General features: G+C 45.3%; 1 protein-coding gene across 2 annotated transcripts in view; it reads left to right on the top strand.

The window, feature by feature from the left end:
• Positions 1-12488, top strand: part of cyp27a3 (cytochrome P450 family 27 subfamily A member 3) — a 69360-nt gene that overhangs the window by 15827 nt on the left and 41045 nt on the right. For both annotated transcript variants that reach the window (XM_068034827.1, XM_068034826.1), the window contains exon 3: positions 2448-2647. In XM_068034827.1, the coding sequence (XP_067890928.1) occupies positions 2448-2647 (200 nt within the window). The remainder of the gene's footprint in view (positions 1-2447; positions 2648-12488) is intronic.

Below are 12488 nucleotides of genomic sequence, written 5' to 3'. Positions count from 1 at the left end.
ACTGGTTTCAGTGGCAGAAGGCCAGTAACCAGAGGACACAGATTTAAGGTAATGGGCAAAAAAATCCAGAGATGACTTGAGGAAAAAACTGTTTATGCAAAGTTGGTATGATTTGGCATGCACTGGCACTTTCAAGAGGGGAAAAAGAACAAAAAATTGCTGGGCATGCAGAAAGGGCAGGGAGTGGGACTAATTAGGTTGATCGTTCAAAGAGTGTTATGATGGGGCAAATGGCCTCCTTCTGTGCTATGCTATTCTTTGATTCTATGGGCGTGTCCAATCAGAATTGGCAATCCTACTATGGCCATCTGCCCGCACAGTTCAGCATTGGTTCAAATCGAGGAAACCAACCTGAACTCTACATTTCATCCGAGCAACCTGTCACTGAGTGAGTAGGGAATCTGCAGATTAGTGTGTTGAATTCATACTGCGATATGAGTAACAATCACATCAACAGGTTCATATAAAAGCCTTCCGTCTACTGGATTAATCAAGATGATGTCACAATTATTATTTTAAAAGGTGAATGATGGGCGGACGAATGTCAAACAGTTTTAGTAATCTAGTTTCAGCCCATAGGTGGTTAATATTAATTTAGATATGTAAAAAGGATAGTGATGGTCAAATCCTTCATCAAGCAGAGATTGGAGACCAGAGAGCAACTGAGAGACCGTAGATGTAGTCATTTCGTCAGCCACGGCTAGGTGATCAGTACACTGGTCTTTGAGTTAGCTAGTTTGGGTTCAAACCCCACTCTAGAGACTCAAGCACATAATCTAGGCTGAAGGTGCAGTTCTGAGGGAGCATTGCACTGTTGGAGGTGATGCTTTTCAGATGAAACATTTAAACTGAGGTCTAAAAGATCCAGTAGGACTATTTTGAAGAGGAGGCAATGGAGTTCTACCGATGTTTGTGGCAGCTTGCTGTGCATAATTAGGCTGCTGCATTGCAACAATGACTGCACTTCAAAAGTGCTTAATTCACTGTAAAGTGCTTTGAGATGTCCTGATGATGAGAAAGGTACTATATAAATATGAGTTCTTTCTTTCTTAAGACGTAAGCAGGCTTAGTTGTGATGTCTTCCCTGGTTGAATATCTTTCTCACTTGTTGTGTTGGCTCACACATGACGAATGACTGCAGTGTGTGATATCTGAGGACTGCTGTTTCTCAAATCATTATATTTGTACAAGACTGTTCCAGCAGTATGTTGGAATAAAGCTGAGAAAGGAAATTGGGAGGAACCATCGAATCTTCCAGCACAGATGGAGACCCTTCAGCCCATCATCCCTGTGCTGGCTCACTGAAAGACCTATCCAATTAGTCCCAATCCCCTGCTCTTTCCCCATAGCTCTGCAAATTTTTCCTTTTTCAAATATTTATCCAACTCCCTTTTGAAAGTTACTATTGAATCTGCTTCCACTGTCCTTTCAGGCAGCGCATTCCAGATCACAACTTGCTTAACGAAAAATAATTCTCCACATCGCCCCTCTGTTTTTTTTTTTGCCAATTATTTTAAATTTGTGTCCTCTGGTTACTGACTATCCTGCCAGTGGAAACCGTTTCTCGCTAGTTACTCTATCAAGACACTGGATAATTTTGAATACTCTATTAAATCTCCCCTTAACCTTCTGTGTTCTCAGGAAAACAATCCGACCAAAACTTGGGGCCATAAGTATAAGCTAGTCATTAATAAATCCAATAGGGAATTCAGGAGAAACTTGGTTACCCAGAGAGTGGTGAGAATGTCAAACAAACTACCAAAGGGAGTAGTTGATGTGAATAGCATAGACGCATTTGAGGGTATGCTGGATAAGTACATGAGGAAGAAAGGGATAGAAGGATATGTTGATAGGGTGAGATGTGTTGGTTGTGGGTGACTGGGTTGGCTGTGGCTGCGTTGGTAGCACACTCACCTATAAGTCAGAAGGATATGGGTTCAATCCTACTCCAGGACTTAAGTAAAAAAAAAAATCAAGGCTGACACTCCAGGTAGTACTAAGGGTGTTCTGCATTGTTGGAGGTGTTTTTTGAGAACTGTGGAAGCTCAATCATTGAGCATGTTCAAGACACAAATCGATAGATTTCTGGATACTAATGACATCAAGGGATATGGGGATAGTGGAGAAAAATGCCGTGGAGGTAGATGATCAGTCATAATCTGTTTGAATGACAGAAGAGGCTCGATGGACTGAATGGCCTACTCCTGCTCCTATTTCCTATGTGCCTCTGAAAAGGGCTAGGAGGATGTTCATGTGGAGCATAAACACTGACATAGACCACTTGGGCCAAATGGTCTGTTTCTGTGTTGCATATCTGACCTCAGGCTCTCTAGTCTGTACAGATAACTGAAGTCTCTCACGACGAGTAGCATTCGAATGCATAGTACGGAACAGGGAGTCAAGCATTTGTAGCCAGTGGTATAATCCTTTTGCTTCCTGTTTCTCAGGTATGGTCAAGAGTGGCATCGCATGCGCAGTATGTTAAATCCCAAGATGTTGAAACCAAAAGAGGTGTCCAATTATTCTCCTGCCATCAATGAGGTGGTGACTGACTTTGTGAAGAAGCTTCACTGGCTGAGAGAAAACCATGGGGGAGGAGTGATGGTGAATGACATGTCCAGTGAACTGTACAAATTTGCATTTGAAGGTATCAACTTTAAATCTTAAACCACAGAAAGAGGCCATTCGGCCCATTGTACCTATGAAAGAGCTATCCAATTCGTCCCACTCCCCCTTGCTCTTCCCCCATAGCCCTGCAACTTTCTCCCCTCAAGTATTAATTTGATTCCCTTTTGAACATTATGATTGAATCTGTTTCCATCGCCCTTTCAGACAGTGCATTCCAGATCATAGCACCTCACTCTGTGAAGAAATGTCTCCTCATTCTCACACCTGACTCTTCCGTCAATGACCTTAAAGCTGTGTGTTCTGGTTAATGACGCTTCCAACAGTTTCTCCTAAATTACTCTTTCACAATCCCTGTTAAATCATTCGTTATCCTTCTTTAAGGAGAGCAATTGAAGCTCCTTTAGTATCTCCACGTAACTCAAGCCTCTCATCCCTGGTACCATTCCAGTACATCTCTTCCGCCTCCTCTCCAAGGCATGACATTGTTTTGAAGGGTGGTGCCCTGCATTGACCACAGTGCTCCAGCAGGGGCCTAACCAGTGATTTATAAAGGTTTAACATAACTTCTTTGCTTCAGTAATATAGTCATAGTGTCATTTACGGCAGAGAAGGTGGCCATTTGGCCCATTGAGTCCGTGCTGGCTCTCCACAGAGCTATGCAGTCAGTCCCGCTCCCTGGCTCGATCCCTCTAACCCTGCAAGTCTATTTCTCTCAGATGGGCATCCAACTTCCTCTTGAAATCATTGATCATCTCCACTTTCACCACCCTCGTGGGCAGCGAGTTCCACATCATTACCACCCTCTGCGCAAATAAGTTCTTCCTCATATTCCCCCTGCATCTATTGCCCAAAACTTTCAATCTGTGTCCCCTAGTCCTTGTACCATTTGTTAATGGGAACAGCTTTTCTTTGTCGAACTTATCTATGCCTGCCATAATCTTGTACACTTCTATCAAATCTCTCCTCAATCTCCTTTGCTCCAAGGAGAATAAACCCAGCTTTTCCAACCTAACCTTGTAACTAAAATCCCTCATCCCTGGAACCATTCCAATAAATCTCCTCTGCACCCTCACAAGGACCCTGACATCCTTCCTGAAGTGTGGTGACCAGAACTGGACACAATACTCCAGTTGGGGCTGAACCAGAGCTTTATAAAGGTTCAGCATAATTTCCCTACTTTTATACTTGATGCCTCTATTTATGAAGCCAGAGATCCCATTTGCTTTACTAACCACTCTCTCAATTATGTCCTGTCACCTTCAAAGATCGATGCACATGCATCCCCAGGTCCCTCTGTTCCTGCACACTCTTTAGAACTGCGCCATTAAATATATATTGCCTCTCCCTAATCTTTCTGCCAAAATCCATCACATCACACTTGTCAGAATTAAATTCAATCTGCCAGCCCTCTGCCCATTCTGTGAGCCATCTAAGTCCTGTTGCACGCAGTTCATATCATCCTCATTGCTGCACCTCCCAGTTTGGTGTCATCAGCAAATTTTGAGGTTCTACTCTGTATTCTATATATTCTACCCTGCACTCTATATAAGATCACTTCTCATTCTTCCAAACTCCAATGCATATAGGTCCAACCTTTCCTCATAAGGCAACTCCTTCATACCAGGAATCAACCTAATGAACATTCTCTGAACTGCCTTCAATGCAAGAATATCCCTCCTTAAATTTAGGAAACCAAGATTGTACACAGAACTCTAGGTGTGGTCCTCTCAACGCTCTGTTTAGTTGTAGCAAGACTTCTCTACTCTATGCCCCTTGAAATAAAGCCAACATTCAATTTGCATTCTTAACTACTCGCTGATCTGCTTGGTAACTTTTTTGTGATGCATGTACAAGCTCACTCAGATCCCTCTGTACTGCAGTGTTCTGTAGTCTCCAGTTTTTCTCCTGCGGACCCAACGCTTTCTTCTCTTGTATGACTTATGGAGGAAGAGCTCTTGTGCATTGCCACAATGGGGCAACATTTGGCAAGATGAGGATATACCCCCTCTTTTCCCAACATCCTTCCATGTCTTTGCAGATTTGAATGTGTGTGTTTTATATCTCTCAATACAACAAGACTGCTATCCTGTTAGGACAGAGTTATAGAAATATAGAAAATAGGAGCAGGAGTAGGCCATTCGGCCCTTTCGAGCCTGCTCTGCCGCTCATTATGATCATGGCTGATCATCCAACTCAGTAACCTGCTCCCGCTTTCGCCCTGTACCCTTTGATCTCTTTAGACCCAAGAGCTATATCCAACTCCTTTTTGAAAACATACAATGTTTTGGCCTCAACTGCTTTCTGTGGTCGCGAATTCCACAGGCTCACCACTCTCTGGGTGAAGAAATTTCTCCTCGTCTCAGTCCTGAAAGGGGAGATAGTTACAAAATACACTGTGCGTATCCTGCCAACAGTCGATATCTTGAACCAATATTCTACACTTCGTTTGAAGCTTGTCAATGTCTACCAATCAGATCAGTTGCTGAGACTGGAGGCTATCAAAACCAATCAGAAAGCTGAAGGGTGGGATTGGATCCCATTTGAATCAGTCGAACCGATTAGAGAACAAGATTGGAGATCAACCAATTAGATCACCGTTGTATAAGCACTTTAGGCAGAAAAGTTTTCAGATGAGCTGATGGTGTTTTGGGAGCAGTTTGAGGTATGTTTATTTAAGGCTTGCCTGCAAAGAAGTTGCTAAAATGACGCCTTTAAATGGTTTTATTTTCCTCAAGGGTTCTTTATTTAGCATGCTCAGTGATTATTTTATGTGGTAGTTAACCTTTCTCATGGCTGTTTCCAGAATTATCTAGGCAGAATTATCGTGACATAAAAGACCAAGGACACGGATTTAAGATAATTGCAAAAAATCCAGGGCCAAATGAAGAGAAATGTATTTACTCAATTAATTGTTGTGATCTGGAATGTGCTGCCTGATAGGGCAGTGGAAGCAGATTTAATAGTAACTTTCAAAAAGGAATTGTATAAATACATGATAAAGGAAAAATTTGCAGGGCTATGGGGAAAGAATGGGTTGGTCAGCATCCTTCCATCTATGAAAGATGATGGACATGCTGCAAACAATCCATTTCAGTGGAGTGTCTTCTCTTGATGCACCTTTGTTGATGGCTGTGAAGGCCAATCCTTGAGAGGCAGGATCTGCCACAAGTGCCGCACATGAAGGTCCCAAGTGATACTGTGAGTTGTTGTTTTTGAAGCCGTCTCTGTTTGCTTAGCGCCAAAGCACTTGGGAGCTCTGCCTTTGTGAGGACTGCTGCATTTGTGATTTTGTCCTTCCAGGATATACCCATGATGCTCCGCAGACAGCGAAGATGGAAATTATTGAGCTTCTTTTCCTGGTAGCTGTAAGTCACCCATCTTTCACAGCCAGACAGCAAGGTGCTGAGAACACAGGCCTTCTAGGGGATGCTGTGGTGTCGTGGTAGTGTCACTGGACTAGTAATCCAGACCCCCAGGCTAATGCTCTGGGGACATGGGTTCGAATGCCACCAGGGCAGATGGTGAAATTTGAACTCAATAGATCTGGAATTAAAAGCTAGTCTAATGGTGACCATGAAACCATTGTCGATTGTTATAAAAACCCATCTGGTTCACTACTGTCCTCCAGGAAAGGAAATCTGCCGTCCTTACCTGGTCTGGCCTACATGTGACTCCAGATCCACAGCAAAGTGGTTGACTCTTAAAAGCCACTCAGTTCAGGGGTAATAGGGATGGGCAATAAATGCTGGCCTAACCAGTGACACCCACGTCCCATGAACGAATAAAAAAAAAATCAGCTTGGTCCTAAATGTCAGCTTGGTGTTATCCCATGCGTGCTCTGCAAATTGGCCAAAGGTGGTAGCTGCTTTCCCTATGTGTGTATTGGGCCCTGCATCAAGGGAAATTTGTCTGTCACCGTGGACCCAAGGTAGCAGAATTTGCTAATCCCTTCCAGTGAGATGTTATTTAGTGAGATGAATCTTCTTGTCCCGTGGCCATGGTTTTCTTGATGCTTACAGTCAAGGAGAACAAGTTACAGGCAAGGGAGAGATAGTTCATGAGTCTTTGTAGCTGAGTTTCTGTGTGAGCGACTAGCGCAGCATCATCAGCCTAGAGGGGTTCTCTGATCAGGACAAGATGTGTTTTTGTCTTCAGCCTTAATAGATTGTAGAGCTTGTCATCTGACCTAGTGTGCAAGTAGAATCCTTCAATATCTGCAGGGAAGGTGATGGTCAGGAGCCTGGAGAAGAAGATACCAAACAGAGTGGGGTCTGAGACACAACCCTGCTTCACTCCATTCTTCACTCCGAAACTGTTGGAAGTGGAGCCATCAAACTGTACAGTGCAGAGTGTGTTATCGTGGAAGGAACGGATGAAACTGAGGAATTTTGGTGTCGAATGCCTTTGTGAGATCTATGAAAGTCAGGTAATGGGGTATACTCTGCTCCCTACACTTCTTCTGTAGCTGGCGTATGGAGAAGATCATGTTCACAGTAGATCTGCTGCCATGGAAACCACACTGTGCTTCCGGGTACACTTGATTTGCAAGTAAATGGAGTCTTTTAAGTAGGACCCTAGCAAAGACCATCCCCGTGATGCTAAATAGTGAGATGCCCCTGTAATAGTTGCAGTCTCCTCTGTTGCCTTTTTGTACAGTTTGATGATTTTGGCATCACGCATCTCCTGTGGAAAAGTCTACTTTCTAGCAGAGAAGGAGAAGGTCATAAAGGTGGTAATAGATGAGACTTTCTGTGCTTGAATAGTCTGGCTGGGATTCCATCCTTGCCCTGTGCCTTTCTGCTCGCTAGGCAGTCTATGGCCTTCTTGAGATCCAGTGATGAGGGTTCTACTTTTAACTCATCCATGACAGGAAGTTGCGGAAGAGCGTCAAGCACAGAGTGGTAGATGTCCACTCACAGGAGTACAGCTCGCAGTAGTGTTCAGCCCAGTGGGACATTTGTTTACTTCTGTCAGTGAGAACTTCATCTGCCGACTTCAGGGGAGCAACTTTGGCGATGGCCCTCTTGATCCCTTCGTACATAGCCCGTAGATTTCATTTGTCACATGCAGTTTTGATCGCTTTACAAGTTGATCCAGTGTTTGTTTGCGCAGTATCTCCCTGTCTTTTGCACAGCTGTCTTGGCTACTTTCAGGTCATGCAGTGTCTTAGCTGTTGGGTTTACGTTATGCATCGTGTTGGGTTTGTTTTTTTGCATCAGTGACATATCATCGCAACTGAGTCGGTCTCAAACCAGTCCTTGTGCGAGTTCCGCCTTTACTAAATGATGCTTCTTCTGTTTCATAGAGGATTGAGCTTAGTGACTTCTAAGCATCATCCAAGCCAGCATCGGTGCTTCCATTAAGGCTTTGGTGGGTAGCAAGCATTCTAGCGACAGTGCAAAGTGCTAGTATTTGGCATCATTGCTTGTGCAAGGGTTGCTGATTCGTGGCGGACTGTTGTGTTTGGCGTTGTGGAACTTTCGGGGGTGCACCTTCTCTCTGCGGCTGATATGAGAGTGGTCAGTGTCTCTATCTGTGCCGTGATAGGTGCAGGTATGAAGAACATTGGGCAGATCACGCCTCCTCGCGATGACTCGGTCTAGTTGGTGCCAATGACCAGACCTTGGGTGACGGCATGATAACTTGTGGCAATGTCTGTCCTGGAAGAAGGTGTTGGTGATGCAGAGTTCATTCAGGGCACAAAGCTCAAGAAGGTGTTGTCCGTTATTGTTGATCTTGCCCACCTCATGACGACCTCATGAATCACTGTCTGCCCCAACATTTGCGTTGAAGTCACCCAGGATGAATAGCCTCTTGCCATTTTGGATGTTCCTGAGAATGTCACCAACGGAGTCATAGAAATGCTCTTTATCTGAGACGCTGGCATTCAGAGTTGGTGCGTCGGTGCATATGATGTTGACCATCCATCGGATGATAACCGCAGGGAGATGAGGCGTTCCGAGGTTGCTACTGGTGGCTCAATTGACTGTGTCAGCTGGTTGCTCACTGTGACGCCTACACCACGCTCATGGCGATCTTCAGTGCTTTTTCCATGCCAGTAGAAGGTATAATTAGCCTCTTGAATAGAGCCTGTGTCGTCTAATTTGGTTTCTTTTAGAGCGACAATGTCGACATGAAGCTTGTGTAGCTCATGGTTGATCAGGGCTGCCTTGCGTACACTAGCTGTGCAATGTGGGTCATTGTTCATTCCAGCCGAAAGGTTACCTTTCTTTGTTTGCTGCGTAGCCGAGGTATGGTTTTAGGATGTGCAGTCTTGCCCAGAATCTGCACCCCGCTCTCAACCACATAGGCTGGTGTTCAGAGGAAAGACGGAAGCCTATACGTTTGGGGCCTATTCGGTTGAAGAAGTTGCTGGAAGGCATTAGCTTGAGGGAAACACCAACAGCCTAATGGGATTCCACTCCAGATTTTGTCGGGTTTACTCCCTTAGCCATGAGCTCTTGATGTTGTTGTTAATTTTTTTTTATTCATTCATGGGAAGTGGGCATCACTGGCTATCCCAGCATTTATTGCCCATCCCCAATTGCCCTTGAGAAGGTGGTGGTGAGCTGCCTTCTTGAACCACTGCAGTCCATGTGAGGTAGGTACACCCACAGTGCTGTTAGGAAGGGAGTTCCAGGATTTTGACCCAGTGACAATGAAGGAACGGTGATATAGTTCCAAGTCAGGATGGTGTGTGACTTGGACGGGAACTTGCAGGTGATGATGTACCCATGCATCTGCTGCTCTTGTCCTTCGAGGTGGTAGAGGTCGCGGGTTTGGAAGGTGCTGTCTAAGGAGCCTTGGTGCGTAGCTGCAGTGCATCTTGTAGATGGTACACACTGCTGCTATTGTGCGTCGGTGGTGGAGGGAGTGAATGTTTGTGGATGGTGTGCCAATCAAGCGGGCTGTTTTGTCCTGAATGGTGTTGAGCTTCTTGAGTGTTGTTGGAGCTGCACCCATCCAGGCAAGTGGAGAGTATTCCATCACACTCCTGTCAGGAGGTGAGTTACTCGCCTCAGGATTCCTAGCCTTTGACCTGCTCTTGTAGCCACGGTATTTATATGGCTACTCCAGTTCAGTTTCTGGTCAATGGTAGCCCCTATGATGTTGATAGTGGGGGATTCAGCGATGGTAACGCCGTTGAATGTCAAGGGGAGATGGTTAGATTCTCTCTTGTTGGAGATGGTCATTGCCTGGCACTTGTGTGGCACAAATGTTACTTGCCACTTATCAGCCCAAGCCTGGATATTGTTCAGGTCTTGCTGCAAGGAAGATGGTTGTGGTTGTTGGAGGTCAATCATCTGAGCTCCAGGACATCACTGCAGGAGTTCCTCAGGGTAGTGTCCTAGGCCCAACCATCTTCAGCTGCTTCATCAATAACCTTCCTTCAATCATAAGGTCAGAAGTGGGGATGTTTGATGATGATTGCACAATGTTCAGCACCATTTGTGACTCCTCAGATACTGAAGCAGTCCGTGTAGAAATGCAACAAGACCTGGACAATATCCAGGCTTGGGCTGATAAGTGGCAAGTAACATTTGCGCCACACAAGTGCCAGGCAATGACCATCTCCAACAAGAGAGAATCTAACCATCTCCCCTTGACATTCAATGGCATTACCATTGCTGAATCTCCCATTATCAACATCCTAGGGGCTACCATTGACCAGAAACTGAACTGGAGTAGCCATATAAATACCATGGCTACAAGAGCAGGTCAGAGGCTAGGAATCCTGAGGCGAGTAACTCACCTCCTGACTCCCCGAAGCCTGTCCACCATCGACAAGGCACAAGTCAGGAGTGTGATGGAATACTCTCCACTTGCCTGGATGGGTGCAGCTCCAACAACACTCAAGAAGATCGACACCATCCAGGACAAAGCAGCCTGCTTGATTGGCACCCCATCTACAAACATTCACTCCCTCTACCACCGACGCACAGTGGCAGCAGTGTGTACCATCTACAAGAGGCACTGCAGCAATGCACCAAGGCTCCTTAGACAGCACCTTCCAAACCCGCGACCTCTACCAACTAGAAGGACAAGGGCAGCAAATACATGGGAACATCACCACCTGCAGGTTCCCCTCCAAGTCACACACCATCCTTACTTGGAACTATATCGTCGTTCCTTCACTGTCACTGGGTCAAAATCCTGGAACTCCCTTCCTAACAGCACTGTGGGTGTACCTACCCCACATGGACTGCAGCGGTTCAAGAAGGCAGCTCACCACCACCTTCTCAAGGGCCATTAGGGATGGGCAATAAATGCTGGCCTGGCCAGTGTCGCCCACATCCCTGAATGAATAAAAAAAATACCCTGGGTCTCTGGGTTACTAGTCCACTGATAATACCACTACGCCACTGCCTCCCCCGTGCAGGCACTGACAGGCAGGGTCCAAGATTGGCACAAAAGTACGTGTGATCCTGTCCTCCAGGCGTGCGAAGGGAGCAGCTACAAGTTGCTGCTTCCCACCTCCAGGTTGCCACCTCCATCTACCTTACCCTCCAGCTACTGCGCCTTCAGGTGGTCAGTCTGAGATGACTGTAGGTCACTTTGGAGTGAACTCAGCGCAGGCGAGTGATTCATCTGGCTAGGAACAGCCTGAAGTGGTAAAAACAGCATAACCAGTTACTGCTGGCTCAGCAGGAGATTGAAATCCCCCAATTACATCATTGGTCGGGGGAAGGGCAGTAAACTGATCAAAGTTGATTTTAAATATCATAACAGATCAGCAATTTAGAGACAAAGTTGGGGCTTCTGTTATAACCAGTAGTCTAGCAGCATCTTCTTAATGTTGAGATAAATTTGCGGGAGCGTGGGACTAACTGGATAGTTCTTTCAAAGAGTGGACCCAGGCATGATGGGCTGAATGGCCTCCTTCAGTGCTGAATGATTCTCTGGTAAAGATGGTGTTCCCTCAGTTGAATGTTTTAACTGGCCTTGTTTAAACGCTTCTGTCTTGCGGAATTGTCTGGGGTTTGGAAAAAATAGGGAATTTAGCTGCAGCAATTGGAGGTGGGAGGTCACCTGATGTAACCTCTAGGAATATAACCAACCAGAGTTGGCAATACTAGCGCCTTCTCTAGGTACCTCGCCTAATGGTGAATCTTCACCTGCCAGTCTAGACAGTCCCAACCTTTTTTGGGTCTTTCTATTTGAGCCACACTACTGTAGCCATCGCTGTTCGGAGCTTTCCTTTTGCAGTCCCCCTGAACTCCAAATCTCCATTCCAAGATTGTTCTTCCTCTTGCCTGACCCTCACTGCTTTGAAACTAAAGTCTCATGATGCTGTCTCTTAATTGAGTTCATTCTTTCCCAGGGCTTCAAAACCATAGAAGCATTTCCCTCTCTTAGTGTTTCCTTTCCTGCTCCAACCGTCGGGCTTTTTAAACCCAAGCCAGGCCTCACCAAGCTACAAATTGCTGATTTGCCTCATAATCTCTCCGACTGCTTTCAGATTTGGTGCCCTTGACCTTTCACCGAGTTGTCTCAATTTAAAACAAAGGCCTCTGTGGAAATTAGAGGCTCAACTTCACCTGGCAAAATGTTGTAAAGAAGGATTATTGAAGTTTAAATGAGAGTAGACCTGTTTGTTTATTTTGTGTAATGAGTTCTTTTTATGTTGTCTGATGCAACATAAATGAGATGCGTGGAGTCCAGTTATGCTGAATATCTCAAACAGGTTTATTACAGCTAAACTACTGTATACAGTACAGAGCAAACTATTTACAGAACCTTATTTTGTGTGTTACAGTTGCAGAGTGACTCTGGCTTTGATTCAGATGTCTACATCCTGGTACTTGGCTTATTAGCATACTAAGATCTTAAAGGGACATCACTCTAAAAGGCAATCACAC

This window comes from Heterodontus francisci, chromosome 7 (genome assembly GCF_036365525.1).
Source record: "Heterodontus francisci isolate sHetFra1 chromosome 7, sHetFra1.hap1, whole genome shotgun sequence".
NCBI lineage: Eukaryota > Metazoa > Chordata > Chondrichthyes > Heterodontiformes > Heterodontidae > Heterodontus > Heterodontus francisci.
This window is presented reverse-complemented; position numbering and strand designations above follow the sequence as displayed.